The sequence below is a fragment of the Eschscholzia californica genome, unplaced genomic scaffold (genome assembly GCF_041429995.1).
Source record: "Eschscholzia californica isolate CP2 unplaced genomic scaffold, dmEscCali1.0.p SCAF_5, whole genome shotgun sequence".
Classification (NCBI taxonomy): Eukaryota; Viridiplantae; Streptophyta; class Magnoliopsida; order Ranunculales; family Papaveraceae; genus Eschscholzia; species Eschscholzia californica.
In genome coordinates, this window is record NW_028238472.1 from 53003791 (window position 1) to 53022831 (window position 19041).

The window sequence follows — 19041 nt, forward strand, 5'->3', positions numbered from 1 at the left end:
AAGGGTTACATAAAGAACTAAAGTGGGGTTGGCTGTTTCAAAATTTTTAAACCATCCTAAACAATAACTAGTAATATTAAGTTACTCTAGAGTCACTAAGTTATTTTTATGTTTGTTTTATTTTAGAGTGGTACCTAGTTATATTAAGTTATTTGAGAAATAGAAAATATTGAAAGCTAATTGAACTGAACTAGTGGAGGTTTAGATATACTACCTTGACTGCTTGACATGGTTATTCTCCAATTATACTCAATATTGCATCCAACTTTATGATTCAATGTCATATTCTCATGGATTATCATCGGGGAGACTGATAAAGTGATATAGCCTTTGTTTGCTATGTTGCCCATGATTACTTGTTACTCATTTTATTTTGTAATTTGCCAAGGCCTGCTAAGATTTAGGGTACTTTTCAGGATTTCAAGTCGATGGTTGCTTCCTTGATTTCAAGTCTAGGGTACTTTCTTGTTAGTTTTGGTAGACTATAAGAGAAATGATATAGTTTTGTCACGTTTAGTTACTTGTGTTTGTGAGATAGGAATTTAACTACTTAACTATCTAAACCAAGAAATTCACATACTAATTAGTTTGATCAACCCTCCAAATTACCTAGTTAGCTAAGAGGATATATTCATGATATGTTTTTTCAAATCAAACGGGAAGAATAATGAAAGTCATCTAAAACAAGATTTGGTATAACTTGAAGTGGAAAGCCTAATTCATATGCATAAAGGGTACGATACATATGTGAGATTGGAAATTGAAAGAGACCTATAGTTTACTATTATTATTTTTCTTGTTTGTTTTTGATGTCCGAATTAACAATTTTCTTTTATGTAGCCCTCCATCTATTATTATTTTCCTTGCATCCAAGTTTTAACTATAACAAAATCTAAGTTCATTGATGATGTGCATTGTGCATGCTGAATGACTCTTCCATTTCTTGTTCTTTTGTTTCATTTTCATTTGTTACTCTTCCATTTATAGTTATTGCTTAACTTCACTAATGATTTATGTTGTGCATTTGTGGAAGCGTCAACCAACACTATGCTTTCTCATTTTTCGCCGCTTCTTTTCTCATTGGAGCTACTGCATTAAGTTACAGTTTCATCTTCCGAAGGTATTCCTATCCTCAAGTTTGCAAAGTAGGTAGTGTGAAATTATATAAATTTGTCATTTCAAATGCCTAGGTGGGTGGAGTAATAAGACTTTTAACATAATGCTTTAGTTACTACGAGAGTCTTTACCAGATGGGTGTACTTTGCCCGAGAACTTCACACAACTATGAATCAGATGAAAGAGGAGCTATATTGACTATCTAGTCAGGTATATATGTTTCCAAATGCATTTAGCAAACTGATTTAGCAGTCTTTTAATTAGAATTGTAGTTACTCACATTTGCAATTACTATTAGAAGTGCCTACTTTGTTCTTTCAGCTATTATTATGAAAATTTTGTTTCCAAGCATTTTTAATTATCAAGAAATAGTGACTACTTTAATTATCTGTAGGGCACTTCATCGTGTAACTCTGCACAGTGATGAGGATGATACTACTATATCAGAAAGTTACGAGACTATGAGTTGGTAAGTCATCTAGTTTACTTTCTTACAAATTTTAATTTTTCTGTACGATTCAGTACTAAACTATATATTATGTGAACCAATGTATATGGTTGATTTTGTGTCGAATTGGGGGATTATCTTTGGGTGAGATGTACCCCCCCCCCCTTTTTTTTTCTTCCCTTCTGCTTGGAAATTCTTTTCCCCCTTCTTAATTCAATCAACTTTTAAAAAAAAAATGGATATGGTTGATAACGGCGCAGTAGTTTTATAGAATCTATAATAGTAGGGAGTCATTTAAGGAAACATTAGGCTCTAAAAAATCTTCCTAAAGTTCGTAAAATGCCTAATATTTTGCTACAGTCCAGAAAGTTATAAACACGTGAATTTTGGGTTTTAACGTAGTAACTGAAGATGAATATATCCCTTAAAAATTATGCACTTGTATACTTTCATAAGGGATGTTTTTGGTATCTACCCATTTAACTTTACACATTTATTTACTTATTGTTAGGTTGCTTACATTTAGATTTTCATTGAATCTTGTAAGGAATGGTTAAGCTATCAAACTCAAGGCTCTATAAATAGTTCTGCACATTGTTTGTTAGCATTTTCGAATCGTGAATGTTACATTTGATTGAAAAATATGATTACATTCTTGATTTTATCGAATTACCATTGTTTCTCATTAAATTTTAATAAAATATTATCTCTTGTTACAGGAAAAGCTGGAGAAGTGAACCCTCGTACGAGATTCTTTTTGTTAATACATAGTACGTTGAACTTTTAGATAGGTTGAAGTTAGTTAGTTTGGATTGTTAATCAATATATGACGTTCATATTTTGGTAAATTTAGTTGGTGTATATTTTGCTTTGACGTTTGTATGAAGGATTTTTAATGAATGATTGAATGAAGCAGATGATTGACATGTTATTGTATGTTTTATATGAATAGATTCAGGTTGAACAGGGTTATGATTAATTAATGTGAACAGGTGCTACGATCTAAACACAATCATTTTTTTTTTTTGCTACAGATGCTTCCGTAGTTGATGGACATTCAATAGTAGATCTTCTTTGAAATACAAGACTTTTTGCTATGAACAATTCCGTAACAAATAGACAGTCAACGGTCAAATATTTTTGAACATTTAGTTACGCCGAAATCCATAGCAAAAGGTTCAAATTAGTAGTTACGGATTACGTCGTAGCAAATAGTTCGTAGCTAAAACCTTTTGTGACGGCAATATTAGTTACGAGAAAAAGGTCGTAGCAAGAGATCTTTTGCTACGGAATATCAGGTAACAGCTACGACTTCTGTTCGTAACTAAAGGTCGTCTGTTTTGTAGTGTTGTGAAGCAATTTAGTTTGTGGTTATCTTCTTCAACCTTTAGTAATCTAGGATTTGTTCAAATCCTAAGGAGTAAGAGATTTTATTTCTTTGTTTCTTTGTTCAGTTTATCCACCATAGGTTTGGTGAAGAGTTGTCCAAGAGTGTTTCTATACATCTTGAAGAGTTGTGTAACCCATTATTTAATTATAGTGGAAGATTTCTGGACTAGGTCCCGTGGTTTTTTACCTTCTAGTGTGGAGGGGTTTTTTGCCACGTTAAATAATCTTGGTGTCTCTGCTTTTACTTTCACATCGTTTATCTTCATATTCCTGAACAAGTTAATTAGGTTATTTTTCCTAACAAAATCCTCTCAGTGGATGCCTCGATGGCACGCCTCTCGCCATTGTCGCCATCTTCTCCCAGGCGGTGGCACAAGTTAATGTGTATGAGCTTGTAAAAGTCTGAATTTGGGTTGTGTCGCTATCCATGTGTGGGCCAAGTTAAGAAAATTCTGGGTTCCATAACACTTCCAAGTGCAAATCATTTTGAAACTTTAAAGGCCCCACCAAAGTACTAAAATCGAAACCTCACCCTGCTTAGAGACTTGGGCCTTTAGCTTTCCAAACTGTTCTCGTCACTCGCTTTTAGGCCTTACAAAAAAAACGGTGCCTATATAGATGAAGTTCTCCGTTCATTTTCCCATTGATACAATTTTTTAGATTTTAAATTTTGGTTTCGCTTGTAGAAATACCCCATATTTTACCACTCAATTAAAGTAAGCTTTCATCTCAAAAACAATAGTCTTTTACATGAATGGAACCAAACAACCTTTCTTAATTATGAAGGAATCTAAATAGAAGAGTATGATATAATAATATATATATTATTTTGTCCTAAATCCCAACTATGTTATAAATTTGATATTTTCCTCTTTTTCTTATATTTAGTGTTTTATGCCTAACCCTTATCCAAATGGAAAAAAGATAGTCCCTAAAAAGAAAACAAAACAAAATTTAAGCTAGGAAAAGAAAACATTTAAGAAAAAGAAATTTTTAAATCAAAGTGAGTCTTACCCTTCATTTCCAACAATATATATCACAACAAAAATTCTACATAAAGTTCATGAAAATAAAAAAGAAAAATATTAGTATAAGATAGTAGAATAATGCAAATATAAGTATTGGATAATTATCGCGTGGCATAACGTTTTTCTTTTTGTATTGATCAACGACTAAAAGGCCCGACTCTCAGAAAACATCAAAACACAATTACAGAAAACTCCCTCAGAACCTAATTACTCTTAGTCTATCTGTATCAACAATCTCTCTCAACTCCAAAGGCAAATCTAAGGAGTTGTATCTCCTTATCTCCCCAGACAGACTAATTACCGATAAATAATTTGTTGCATAACATCTTGTTACTGCTGCGCCGATACTAAAAAGATGATAATACAGTGTAAAATTTGGAGGTTTAATTATATAATGTACTATAGAGACATTATTTATTTAGTTTGCATTGGTGGGTGCAATATGTAATAATTGGGGGTGTAAGTACTGGTTTGTAATCATACGTACCTACCAAAGAAAGGACCCTCACTTTTAAGACCCAAAGAAAGAGCATTCAAATAATGGACCATCCTTAATCAAAGTTGTTTGCCATAAACCCTAAAGTATTTTTAACGTTTAATGTAAAGTTGGTGGCACAAACCAAGAAGTTAGATTTTATACTCAAAACTATTAGTTTAGTTTTACAACTTTAGTACATTTAATTACATAAAAGTATTTGTATAGTTTTAAGCTAGTCTAAATCATGAAATAGCATTATATCGACTTTATCCTTAGTGGATATAAAAGCAAATCACTTCTTTGCCACGTGTTAAAACGGTAAGCCACACAATTTATTGATGTATCATGTTCAATCATCAATATCACTCCTCAAAGTATCTGTTTTCATCACAAATTCGAGCAAAAAGTTGTGTTAAGGCGTCAAAATTTAGCTTTAGTAACATTGATGTCTGCTTTAGTAACATTGATGTCTTATGGGAAGATTTCTCATTAGTTGATTCATATTTTGGAGGACATAGTGGTCAAGAGAACTTATTAAATTACAAACAACAATTTTACCAATTTTGTATTGTCTCGAGTCCAAAGATAATAGTAAATTTAAATTGGTACAACCGTTTGTTTATTGTTGTCAAAAAATATGTAGATACGATCAATAAGGACGACCGATTTCATTAAGATACTGAATGTGTTCTTTTCGGTTAGACCAAATTTGAACATATTCAAGATAAAAGACATAATATATATGAGAAAGTCGAGAACATTGGTGTCATGTCGATGTACATATATCATTAACATAATTGTGTATATTATTTGTTCTTTTGTTGCTATTATTTAATGTGCATTAGTGTAGAATAATCAAATTATGTTTTCAAAAGAATTTAATATCAAGAAATTTAAAAACTAGAGGCACAAAACAAAGTAATATAAACAATTTTCAATACCAAGAAATACCCCACATGTCCAAAATAAATAACAAAAAGAAAACAAAATATCCAATAATAATAATAATAGTAATAATAATAATAATAATAATAAAATAAATGGTTAACACTACTTTTTTTATGCTATATGACTATATCTATTGTAAAATTACATATTATGGTGGATTTTCATGGCATGCATGGAGGTAAGCAAACAAAACCCACATTTCATCAAGAAATGGCTATTTTAAAGTGGACTATTTTGAGATATACTGTTGTCCATTGATCAGAATATGTATGTTTGTTGGTTCAAATATCTGAACAATTTAGTACCACATCTTGTTTCCGGACCGATCAAGTTAAATTGTATATGATATTTATATCCCATTTTAACCTATTTATGAAGTGACATATCCGTATCAACTCGTTAGGAAGGGATCGGTTGGGAGACATGTTATCCAACAACGATCTTTCGTAGATATTTTGGTCTGCTCTAGTTTAAATTTTTTGTTTATATTTGATTTTGTTTTCTTCTTATAATTATTTTGGACTTAGAAGTTATTCATTCTACTAAAATATTATGAGTCTAATATATTTTCTTCTCAAACAACACGTGGTTGAGTTATAGAAGAGATTCGGTGGATTAGTATTGGTATCGTCGCACCCTTAGTTTTAAGTTAACTAAGTACAATGTAACCATAACCCTAGTTATTAATGAGGTTACTTGTGTTTCCAAATCTTAAAAAGTTAATTTAAAAATAAATTAGGTCCAAAGGAGGACAACAAGCTAATTTGGCCAAGTTTGAAATCTTTACAAATCTCCAATTCTTTATTTTACATCAAATTTCACTTACCCTTTTGTCTCTACTCACCTTTTTTACTTAAACAATAGAATGGGGAGGACCAAAAGTCTCACCCTAAGTTATACTTGATCTTTTTTTTTTTGTTAAGATAAGTTATACTTGATCTTGCAACAACAGAAAGAAAGGTTATACTTGATCTATTTATTTTCTTATATTTGGTGTTTTTAAAGAAAAAAAAATGAAGGGCATACAAACTAATGTAATTTCTTCTCTAGTTTCTATTAGGGGTGAGCAACGGTCGGTTTTTTTCGGTTTTGGCTCGAGCCGAAGCCGAACCAATAAGTGACGGTTTGACTAAATCGGCGGCCGAAGTCGAGCCGAACATTCGGCCGGCCGACATGGTTCGACTCGGTTTGGTTCGGCTCGGTTGAGTTCGATTGATCGGTTTAACCGATCACAATTTAGAGAAAATTATAAACTAATGTCATTCATTTCATTGCATACACCGAAAATAAAAATTAAGAACTCATCATACTTTTCCACCATTACATATGCTGAAAATAAAAATTAAAAATTCATCGTACTTTTTCACGATTACAAAAATAAATAAATAAATAGAAGTACGAATAGAAAATCTATAATTGTAAGTTATTAACTAAGAATAGGTTGTGGTAAATAGAAAATCAGTGAAGACTTACCTTTAAAACTTTTCAATCAAGTTGAATAGGTGGTTGATGAAGCCGACAACAACAACTAGGGAGGAGGACAGATAGTAGTATGGAAGATTCGATTAGGGGTTTTCTAATTTTTTTACTTTTTAGTTTAGCACTTTCTAACTTTACAAAATTATTATTTCATTTTTTCTTAGGGTTCGGTCGGTTCGGTTTGGGCGGTTTCTAGAAACTCAAGTCGAGGCCAAACCAAGCCGAATTAGGGTTGTTCGGTTTTTCGGCCGAACCGAGTCGAACGGTGATCGGTTCGGCTTAAAAATCGGTCGGTATGGTTCGACTTGGTTTGGTTCGGCCAATTGGTTCGGTTTCTGCTCACCCCTAGTTTCTATGAGTTAATTTCTTAATAATTAATTAATTTTAGATATTCTTATTTATAAAATTTAGCAAGTTTTGATTATTAATAGTATGTATGTTGATTAAATAGAAAATCACACAAAAAGAATAAATTAAGATAAACAACCCGAGGCGTGTAAATGATATAGAATATGATGAATTTATTAGTCATGTATTGTAAAATGATTCATTCATTCGTTTTCAGGGTAATTGTACGACCAGCTAACCAACACTATATATTTATATAATGGGTCGTGAACTCGTGATAAGAAAAATCAACAACTTCTAGCTCTATTCAATCAATCATGCACCTTGAAAAACTATATCTTAATTTGTTTGCAAATATATTTTGAAGTCAAATTAAAGTTTGATAGAGAGTGATAATTTAGAGGATCTTGTAAGGAATTAATTACTTACAAGAAGACAAAAGGATTTGGTCATGGAATCATGGAAAAATCAAATAAACCCAAATCTTACATGGAATTGTCAAATTGTAAAAGCAAATCAACTAACAAAAAAGGGGAAAAGAAATCTAGATGGTTTTAGGATTGATGTTTATCCTTCTCACTAGGGTTTAATAAGAACTTACTTTAACAAAAGACATTAGAGTTATGACAAATGTTAAACGAAATTGCATAATTGTTCTACAAAATTATTTGCTAGACACAACTTTTTTTTTATTAAATTGCTAAACAACACCAATAATTAGTTTATTGGTTTTATTAAATGAATATTTTGTTGAATCTTAAATTGTTAAATACAACTACGTTTTAACTTTAGAAAATTATTTACTAGACACAATCTTTTCTTTTGTTAAATTATTAAAAGAAGAATAACATTTGTTTTATTGGTGTTAACTAGCAAATATTATATTGAGAATCTCAACCAAAAAAACATTACTCCAAATTGATCCCGAAAAATAAATGTAAAATAGATATAATTTCTTTTTAAAAAAGATTACTAATTTGACTCTAATACAATCTATTTTATAATTCATTTTTAAAAAGGATTACTAATTTAACTCTAATACAATCTATTTTATAATTTCTTTTTAAAAATGATTACTAATATGACTCTAACACACGGTATTTCATAAATTTTTTTTAAATGATTCACTAATTTGACTCTAACGCACTTCTTTTTTTCTATGAAATCTTAACATTGCACAAAAACTATTATAAGAAAATCATTGAAAAACTTGTTGGATTAGACACAACTATGTGAAAAGGGGAGTATCTCTCTTTTACTTTTGAGAAAACATACATTCTCTTAATATGTGAAGAAAAAAAATACATAAGTAAACTCAAAGAATAAACTATTAATTAAACAGTGAAGATAGACGTTAGAAATATGTTATAGAATTTTAGTACATGTGTTAGAGAGAGAATATTCAGTAGTATTGTTAATTATGGTAATAGAACTTTGAACCCCAAGATTTTTAGAGAAAAATTTTTATTATACTTAATTTTTTGCTTGTGGTGTTGATTTAGCAATTTAGGACAACATTTAATTAGTTTTATTTAGTTAATTTTGTCTAATATTTTTTTTGAGTAAAATGGAGTTGTGTATAGCATGAAAGAGAAGTTCGGTTGTAGTTGATTTTTGTTTTAGGTGTTCGTTAGCAATTTAGGAATCTATTTTAATTAGTTTCATTTAGTTATTTTTGTCTAATAGTTGTCTTTAGTAAAATTAGAGTTGTATATAGTAGTATCTATAGTTATACTGTACTTCTGATATTACGTAAATCATTTTCACAAACAAAATTCTATTGAAGGAATTTTATTACAATAAGTAAATTCTGGAGGTTATTTTACAAATATTTTGTTTTTCTCACTTTTATTTCTTTTCATTCGGCAAGTCCACAGTATTATCACTTAGCGCAAGATAGCACAACGAGATTAAAAGTGATGTAAGATTATGGATTATAACTTAATTCTGTTCTCGATCTTACAACATTCTCTCACAAATTTCCATCCAACAAAGGATTATTTATATTGTCTTCAGTGAACTTATTATGCGTGGAAATAATCACCAAACTTAAAAAGCTAATCAACAAATAATATATTAGTTGATTAACACTTTACGATTTATTGTAAATATCAACAATTAAGTGCAAAAGCATAAAAAATTTAACATGAAAGACGGAAGTAAACTCATATATGCATATTTAATTTCCTCTGAAAATGATCATAAAACAATCTTGTAGGAACACGATACATTTTAGCCGGGAAATAACTAGGGGATTCTGACCCACATTTCATTACGAGCAACCATATTTTTTTGTTATCGATGGGGCTATGTGTATACGTATCTGACATGATTTGTACACAACAAGAATGTGATCTTCCCATTTTTAACTCATTTGGAATTCCAATGAAAATTCACACACGAATTACTAACTAATTCTGGCATCTCATAGTCCGTAAAAGATTTACTAACTTTTATTTTGCAATCGGAGTTGCTCATAAAACCTCTCAATAAATTCCTCAGCATCTTCATCGACGTGACTAATTTCACTTACGTCTTTTAACGGAAACGGTGAATCCGTTATCCTTAATTGTCTAACCATAGGACTCCGTCCAAATCCAGGTAGTATAGGTGAACTCGTCACACTTTCCACCGTTACTTCATTATTTAACATTTCTAACAGTTTTGTAACGGCATTAACCGTCGCTAATTCGTCGGTACGCTGGTGACAGTTACTTTTCCGTTTGTTGGTGACTTGGAAGGAGGGAAAGTAAGCTGGACTATTACCACAACTGAACTCATATTCTCTTGGAATGGTGAATGACACGTGAGGATCACGTGAGTGATGGTTGTTGTGAGTATTGTTGTTGTAGTGATGGAACATCAAGTTTCCTATGGCTTTTCCTGCGATTTTGCCACGTTTAGTCATCAAGTGGTGGATGTGAAGTATGTATTTGTTGTTCTTAGAGATACCCTTTCTTATCATGAAGAAGAAAATACGTACTATGTTCCATAGTCTTTTGGCTACTACTACCCTTGTATTGTTTGGCTCCATTCGTTTGTTATGTTTGTAGAAAGAGAGAGTTTGTATACAAGTTTAGAGAGAGAGAGAGAGAGAGAGAGTATGAAAGATATGATTGGACTCAAGGGGAATGAGAGGGGAGGAGCAATTTAAAGGCCATCAAGAAGAGAGAGAGAGAGAGGGAGAAAAGGAAAAGAAAGTTAAAAATGTATATAATATTAGTGGGATGATTGAGATTGAATTAAGTACACCAAGGAGTTGATTATTGATGTTTATACCACTCTATGCTCCTTTTGCTTCCACTTTTGAGGTTTATAATTTTAAGTCATATTTTAATTTTTTTTAATTGTTATAGTGGTTTTTCTTCATTGTCCAATACATTGGTGATAGTCTGTTGGAAAAAGTAGACCGAAATCAAATCAAAATTCGAGTACTATCTGATTTCACCTCTCTCTACTATACTTGGGCGAAATCAGGTCGTTTACTATTTGAGTGTGAGGGTCACCCACTTTTTCTGAGTGTCATTTATATTCATAACATCATTAATAAGATTGTTATATTGTTGTTTACTTGTTTTCCTCATTTCAATCCAACTTGGGGTAAAATCTTGAAAGGGTTTCTCCATTCTCAAGAAGTAAATACAAAATGATGGCACACCATCTATGAAAATCTCAAAATTGTGATACAACACAAGGAGAACACTCAAGTTTACAACAAGAAACATCTCTCTCTAAACAATCTATTTTATCTATTTAATTGTGTACGTATTCGATAAGATGTCGATCAAGCTCAAAATATCGGCAAAGAAGTTTCTGCAATCACAAATATACCCATTGTTAAGAAGCGGATATAACGTTGTTAAATTACGTGACTTTCATCTTGATATCACAGAATATAGGATGTTGCTCAGTAATAGTCCCACATCTCTTAGGAGACAATCCAAAGTCTAGGCTATAAGTGTACGCTCAAGCTTGGTAAGTATTGAGGCCTTTTGGGGGGGCTCGTGGAGGCTTTGCCAGAAACAAAACCTTGTAACCAAGGACTTGGATCTAGATATCTAAAGCGGAAAACTTGCGTAATGGCAGCTCAATACGAGCCATATTGTCATTTAGGCACCACCCGCACCGATTAGCCTAGTTCCACGTTATACAAGGTTGTTTTCTTGGTATCGGTGTAATAGTCCCACATTGCTCACAAGAGTGTCCAGAGACTGGGCTATATGTGTAAGCTCAAGCTTAGTAAGTACCGAGGCCTTTTGGGTAGGCTTGTGGTGCCTTCGCCAAGGACAAAACCCCGTACCCGTGTGGGCTTGGGCCTGGGTGGTTAAAGCGGGGACAATATCGGCAACTGCTAAGGCTTGGGGCGTTACTAAGTGGTATCAGAGCCGAGGACGACTCTTCGCTGAGGGTGGGAGATTGTAATAGTCCCACATTGCTCACAAGAGTGTCCAGAGACTGGGCTATATGTGTAAGCTCAAGCTTAGTAAGTACCGAGGCCTTTTGGGTAGGCTTGTGGTGCCTTCGCCAAGGACAAAACCCCGTACCCGTGTGGGCTTGGGCCTGGGTGGTTAAAGCGGGGACAATATCGGCAACTGCTAAAGCTTGGGGCGTTACAATCGGCCTGCCTTAAACCACTCCAAGCTTCTCTACCTGACCGTTTTTGGCACCAAAGCCATCCAAGACAAGTAGCCAAATAACCAATAATAAACAAGGTGTTATGTTATAACCATGTCTGAAGGCTTCGAAACGATTTGAACTTCCGTTTCACGTCAAAATTGTAACTGATTCGGGGTTTGCAAGAACCACTTCTCTTCTGTTTAGCTTCGTTGCTTATAGTAGTAAAAGAGGGTTTCAGTGGTAGGGGAAGTGTGCAAGTGTAACTTTCAAGTTAGATGGAGAGGCAATAATGGGTTAGGGTTCAGGAGAAAGCTCTTGGGAGTTGCAAAAGTTATTCTTCTTTCATGGTGAAGACGTGAAGTTATCACATCGTGATTTTCACCATGGGTATAGGTCATACTGACCGAACCAATTACCCATTGTTTTCCTCTGGTTTTTAAGTAATCGGGTCACAGAAATCCTATATTTGATCAAGATAAGAACAAAAATGGCAATAACAAGTTAAAATTTTGAGTGCTCAATAAGGAATACCTTTGTGATAGGTTGACGAGAAACTTTTAATTCGAGTTCCATCTTAGGAAAACGTTTCACCTCCACTCCATTTTCATATAATACGTATGCTGGCAATTGGCCCATGTTACCTGAAATAAATTATATCTTAAAATCAGGTAAAGGAAACATAAAACGTAGAAGAAATAGCTACAATTACAAGCAAAATCATTACCCCCCATCAATATTCCGAATTTATCTGCAGCATTAGGGAAGAGCCCGAGATCGACTATTCCAAAAGATAGATTTTTGTTCGAATACCTGCGTTGAAATTGAGATTATTATGCTTAAAATAAAATAAAAAACGCAGGCATGGAGGACGAGGGCTACTAAGTGAAGAGGCTTTTGAGTAAGGAGAGAGAGCTTTTGGGGCATCTTCTCCTCCCCCTTAACCATCCCTTACTCCTATTCCACTTACCTCCATCAATGAACTCTTGAAGGTCCCCTGACATTGTCATTTGCTGAAGTTCCATTGATGAAGCTTCTAGGAAGAAGAGCGACGGAGGAGGAGGGTGTTTGGGTGGCAAAAGAATAATTTAGAGATCCATCCACCACCACTTTAAACCTTTACACTTATTAGAGACCATCTATGGAACATTTCTAAATAGAAGTCTCTTGGAACTCTAACCAAATTTTGGACACAAAGGTTAACCTTCAATTTATGCTAAAGAATGCAATAAAAACTTACGTTATTGAGAGATCGGGAAGGAAACTACTTGTCCTTATACAATTGGATGAATGCAAAGCTCGGAATTCAACCTGTCATTTCAAAATACCACAGTTCTAAATAAGGGTCTGATTGAGTTTATAATGTGTGATTTGATTCAAAAATTGTGAACTGAATCAACTTCTGGTACTGAATAGGACAATAGGGTCTGATTGAGTTTATAATGTGTGATTTGATTCAAAAATTCCGAACTAAATAAGGAAAGACAGTCGGATTACGAGATTGTTTTGGGAAACTAAGTGAAATTATGGTAAAGTAATTGCGACTAACCAACCAGAATCTTGAAGTGCCTCCCTCGGTCAATAAGACTTCCAATTGCAATGGTGTCAATTTACTTGAATTACCTGAAATGTCGATCAATGAAATGATGTTCGCCCCATGAGACACAATATGTATAAATAAAATTGTGGATCAGACACCCAGAAATTCCGTCAAATACAGTTTGGTTATAATCTATTTTCTTAATTTTCTACTTTTGCTCCTTCACAAAGATGTTAGCTCCAATTTCAGCTAATTATAATTAAAATAACATGAGAGGATATAAAAGTGAAGAAATTTAAACATGAATATGAAAGATATATAAAAGAGCATATTTTATCGAATAATACCTTGTTCATTGTAAGGTGGTTGCTGAGTCAAAATGTACACAACTGCAAGAAGAAAAACAAACGGTAATTGAAATAAGAGCTATATCAATGAAAAGTAGAAAAACTATCAAATGTTAAAAAATCAATTTACCAATCTCAATATTCTAAAAATTTGTTGTGTCGAACAACAATCTAGATTTCTTGCATGTGAGATAATCTTGCCGGAGGCTCAAAACAGAAGAAAATGGTAGACCCAAATTTAGACTAACTAGGGCGGCATGAGACCTCGGTAAATCATTCTCAGAAGTTGATATATACACCTACTTCCACTTTAGCCTTCTCCAATATAGGTACTTGATTCTACCCATAGATTTGTAATGGTTTCTCCTATGATTGGAAACTAAGACAACCTATAAACTATGTAGTGAAGATCGACTGTTTGAAGCTAACCTAAAGGTTGTCAAGGGGAAAAGATAGAGCTCCCACATTAATAACGAGTCATTCATAACAGATATTGAGCCAAACAGAATCAAATAATAAACAATATTATAGTATATTAGAGAACACATCAATCTAAATGACCAAACACTAGACTCAATCAGAAAGGTAGGGCACTGCGGCAAAAATATCAAATACACCAGTTTTGAGCCATTAGATAACATAGGCTAAAGGAAAATTGCTTTTTCTTAATTAGTAATTGGAATTTGAAACCAAAACATATGAAGATAAATGCTTACCAAAGAAAACCACCATATAGCAAACAGCCACCTGACGGTCTATGATTAAAGCAACTACAATAAGGAAACCCTGCCAAAAGAACCCACTTAAGATGAGAAGTGTCTTGAGTTGGGGTGAAATTGTATTAAGTTTGTAGGTTGTGGGCATCCAACTCAACAACCACTTGGCGATGAGCTGAGAGACCCTAATACTATCGGTATCGAGATCCTTTCACCATGTGGGACTATTCTCACACGCCCATTCAGATTGGCATTCTATGAGCCTAAACGTGTCTTTTTATGGAAACTTGGAGTACGTGTGACCTCGTTTGACCCTCGGACCATCACGTGTAGACCTAGCTCTGATACCACATATAGTTTCAGTGCATTAACTACATCAACCCAACATATTATATCATTTTGGTTAAAAAGATTATCTTTTTTCCATGTGGTCTATTCTCACATATACAAGATATATATAAAATGTCTAAAACCATCAAACCTTTGAGAAAAACAAAGCATCAGCAAAAAATCCTTCCCAACTTTCCTCTTTTACTAGCTGTTAAAACAACAATCAATCAACATATAATTTGAGAATTACTACTGTAAACTTGGTAGACTTGATTCATTGATATTATTTAAAAAGACAAAAATTTCTTAATACCTTAACAGTTAGCAACACTGAAAGAGCACAAATTGATTGAATTTCCTGCAAAATATTACCTACCCATTAATGAAATCAACTTAATAAATGAAAATCAGAAAATGGGTAAGATCAAAAACTTCAAAAATGTATGAAATTTCAGTGAATTGATAATAGAGGAGAGAAATTTACCCGGCGGAGAAGGAGAAAAGAGAAATCAGGGGAGAAGATTTGGGTTGCAGAGCTTCGAATGATCAAGTAAGAAAAGAAAATGAGGATGTGATAGAGATAATAGGGTTCTGAAATTATTAGATTCAGCCATTGTAGCCAAGATTGAGGTTCGTTCTTCTTCCCCATTTTGATCTTCTTCTTCAGTAATTTTTCAGTGTTGCTTCCGCCCTATTCTTCAGACTTTTAGATTCAACAGGGGATATTACGGGCCGGCTTTGGGCTGGCCCATTATGTACCCGGTGCACTAATACAAAGCCCATACAGATATAAACCCAAATTTATATTTGAAGAATCACGCTATGCCCGGCCCGTCTCTCAGGTGAATCCCGGGCCACATACATTACTAAGCTCACATGCATTACTAGTAAAGACCGTGATAAAAAGTCGAAGATAAGGTGAATGGTTGCCCTTGCCACGATCCTGTTTCTGCCACTCTCATCTTCCACCACCATCAAACAACGATTGTCGTCAGCACCATCAGATGCAACTTAGGTATGAGCAAGAGCTTCGTCCAAAGGGACCACGTGAAATGTGCTTGAGCCGATTCGCAAATGGGTGTTGGGCTCAACCTAACTAGATCGAGGTCGATGGTGTTTGGGGTGCATTTAACAAAAAATAGGCCCCCTTATAACTTCCTTTGTTGAATTTACATCGGAGCAAAGCCCAAACCAACACCAAAGACTCTATGTTATAATGCCTTAAAACATCCAACACTCTCATACATGGAGTGAATATTAAATAGCTCTGTTGGTCGGACGATGAACAAAAAGTTATATTTTTCCTGATGGAGGTTAATCTATTCGTATTGAATTTAAATTATAAATTCGACAAATAGAATAAGTCAAATTGGAAACTCAATTTGTCCTTACAATGTTTTTATACCTCTCTTCTTTGTTTTCAAGCTCGATTAGTTCGGCAATCCTTGACTTGACCCTCCAACAGAGTGTCTGTGTGTTTTGTTGAATCATCCAACTCATGCCTAATAAGTGTTGGACTTCTCTTCATTTTTAATTGTTTGGGCCAATTAGACCAATCATGAACAATTTAGCGCCATTATAACAAGGGAAGTAAGTATCTTTAAAGGCGTCTCCCATAAATGTTAAAGACGCCTCTTTCACTCAGCACTCCGAATTTTCTTCGAAAGGAGTCGCTTATAACAGAGGGAGGCGTCCTTAAAACTTTCCGTCTAAAATTTAATATCCAATCCCCACTCAGGGATTTTGGTTTGGTAGCCTTAAAACTTAAGTTATGCGACCCATACACACTCGTGTCGTATCCCACAATCTTATAAGAAATACAATCAAGTGACTTGTCACGTGACAAGTATACGTGTGCGATATGACGTTTCCTAGTCGGGGAGCACGTGCAGACACGTTTAAGGAGAAGCACGTGCGGAGGAAGCAACCTAAGAAAGGGAGGGAGAGAGAGAGAGGGTGTGTGGGATTCATAATGAGCACGTGGCATGACAACCGTGGGTTTTGGCTTTAACACGAGAGGGAAGAAGGCGAAGCCACTCTCTCACATGGTTGCTGACATCCTCCCACCACCTCCCATCACGTGTTTTTATTGGACCCCACTTCCCCTCTCCCCCTGTCCCACCTTCTTTTTAATTTCTACACCTTATTTTATATTATTAAATATTTAAAAAGAATAATAAGTAAAAAAAGAAAAAGAAAAAACAAAACCCTCCATGACAAGCAACAAACAAACCCTAGTACCATCTCTCTCTCTCTTTTTCACCTTTCTCTTATCCTCTCTTTATCCAGTTTTTACCCTTCTTCCTTTCGAGTTCCAACTACTCCATTCTAAAAGGGTCATTGAGGCCTGACACTATTAGATAAATTCTTAGTTTTTTTTTTATGAAGAAGATAAATTCTTAGTTAGATTATGTGATTACACAAAATTTAGATGAGAAATAACATTTTTTTTTTATTTTGTTCGATCACATATCTCCATAGTCAAAAATGGGCCAAAACAGTGGTGGAACAAAATCCTACTTTTCAGAAGTAAATTTTTTTAATTGTTTTCTTAGAGTTATGAGAACTTCAAAATTTTGCATGAGTTAGAGACCATTTAACAGTAAATAATTAGTTCACAACTTTGAATAACATAGAGAAAATTAACAGCATTTTGTTTTGTTTAGTAGTGTTGACATTTAGCATGACAATTTAAGATAAACTTCGACGACAGTTGCACTCTCAACCCTTATAAATTCATCTCTTGATCTTTCATTAATCTTTGTGAGATTATCTCACAAATCCAAATGTTTGACAAACATATTTGACAGTAATTCAATATAAAGGAATTTCAAATCGTACTCTTACATTTCGGTTTTGAAACTTCGTTTTCACAACCTTGCTCTATGTGATATGTAGAAATGAGAGGAATTAGCTTGATATAAGTTCATCATATGCCTGTCCCATACTAATTGACTAAAAAAGTTAAAACAAAAACATAATGTAACAGATTATGTGGAGTCGGATATCAAATTAGATAAAAACAGACGTTTGTACTTTCTTCTTTACAAGTTATGTAATCGTTATTCTTAATCTTAGTAACAACAGTCATATACATTTATGATATCAGTATTAGACAACATGTCTTGGAGGTCAGTCACAGAAGTGTCTGAGTGCTCTAGCCAATGGCGATGATTGGACAAGAGAAAACACGAATGATCCAACGTAGAAACATAATTAACGAGACTTCTGACCGAACAAACGATTACCCATTGGATTTAACTAGTTAGAGCTGTAATATTCGTTATTAAACGTGGTTACAGAATTAATTAACTAAATTACAGGGGTAGAATCGGAAATTAAAATAAAAAAATAGAAATAAAAAAAAGCACAATTCTCGAGGAAGAAAAAAGCAGAGGAATCCGGGTTGTAAACTTGGACAGTAATGAAGGAATCACAGCGACAAATCTGCTAGATCGCTTCCCATGGAGTTGAATTTATAATTTTGAACTATTATTTCTCTCTCCTTTTTTTCATTTTTTAATAAATATAATTGTGTCCAATTACTTTTATACCCTTCTATCTTTTAACTCTATTCTAGCCTTCTCCTATTGTGAGAAAGACTGTCAAGTCCAAGGTTTTTAAGTTATTAACTACATTTGCCCTTAACGTAACGTTTGTCTGTTCAATGGTCAAATAAATTTGACTTTTGGAAAGTGGGTTTGGACACATTTAAATCTAATGAAAATGACTAGACTGCCCTTATCTTTTATAATCGTATTTGAAACATACAAAACCTAGATTATATAGTAAATTTAAACCTAGCAATTAGCAAGTATTGGAGTATTTTGGTGTGGAGTCTCCTTGGAAATATAGAAAACAAACACATTATTGTGAACCCTAGACATCACATTGTGGAGCATGTCAATTCATGGTAACTTGGAAACCATCAAATTCTCATAAAAGAGAGTGGGTTCCTAGTAATGTTTATGGACTTTTGACTTTTTTGTGGTGCTAAACAACTTTTTTAAAGGGTATTTTGGTTATTTTGTCTTAGTTTAGAGTAATGGCAAGAACACAAATTATCAAGAAGAAAAGGGCTATAAAGTATTATATCATAAATAATTGCTATTTTTAATTACTTTAACACAGTAATTTATTAATTTTTCATGGCAGATAAGATGCTATCTCTCTCTCCTTTTTTTTTCTTTCTTTTTTTCACTTTTTATTATTATTATTTATTTATTTATTTATTTATTTATTTATTTACTTACAAAAATC

At 33.5% G+C, this 19041-nt stretch overlaps 2 protein-coding genes and 1 long non-coding RNA gene across 3 annotated transcripts; 1 reads left to right on the forward strand and 2 right to left on the reverse strand.

Moving 5' to 3' along the window:
- Nucleotides 1–1199: 1199 nt before the first annotated feature.
- Nucleotides 1200–2432, forward strand: LOC147540580 (uncharacterized). Its single transcript, XR_015224911.1, has 3 exons — nt 1200–1326; nt 1511–1585; nt 2284–2432. It is a non-coding gene; the product is annotated as an uncharacterized LOC147540580 (long non-coding RNA).
- A 6958-nt stretch (nt 2433–9390) lies between these two features.
- LOC147540581 (uncharacterized) lies at nt 9391–10408 on the reverse strand. Its single transcript, XM_086642530.1, has one exon. It carries the CDS (start codon nt 10266–10268, stop codon nt 9681–9683), a length of 588 nt encoding a protein of 195 aa, XP_086498656.1. The 5' UTR covers nt 10269–10408; the 3' UTR covers nt 9391–9680.
- Nucleotides 10409–10794: 386 nt separating this feature from the next.
- Nucleotides 10795–15497, reverse strand: LOC147540582 (Thioredoxin superfamily protein). Its single transcript, XM_086643339.1, has 10 exons — nt 15266–15497; nt 15095–15139; nt 14933–14989; nt 14452–14521; nt 13736–13777; nt 13398–13471; nt 13089–13159; nt 12576–12661; nt 12383–12492; nt 10795–11047 (listed from the first exon to the last, which is right to left on the reverse strand). The coding sequence occupies exons 1-10, from the start codon at nt 15428–15430 to the stop codon at nt 10988–10990; spliced, it is 780 nt and encodes a 259-aa protein (XP_086499465.1). The 5' UTR covers nt 15431–15497; the 3' UTR covers nt 10795–10987.
- Between the last annotated feature and the right edge of the window lie 3544 nt (nt 15498–19041).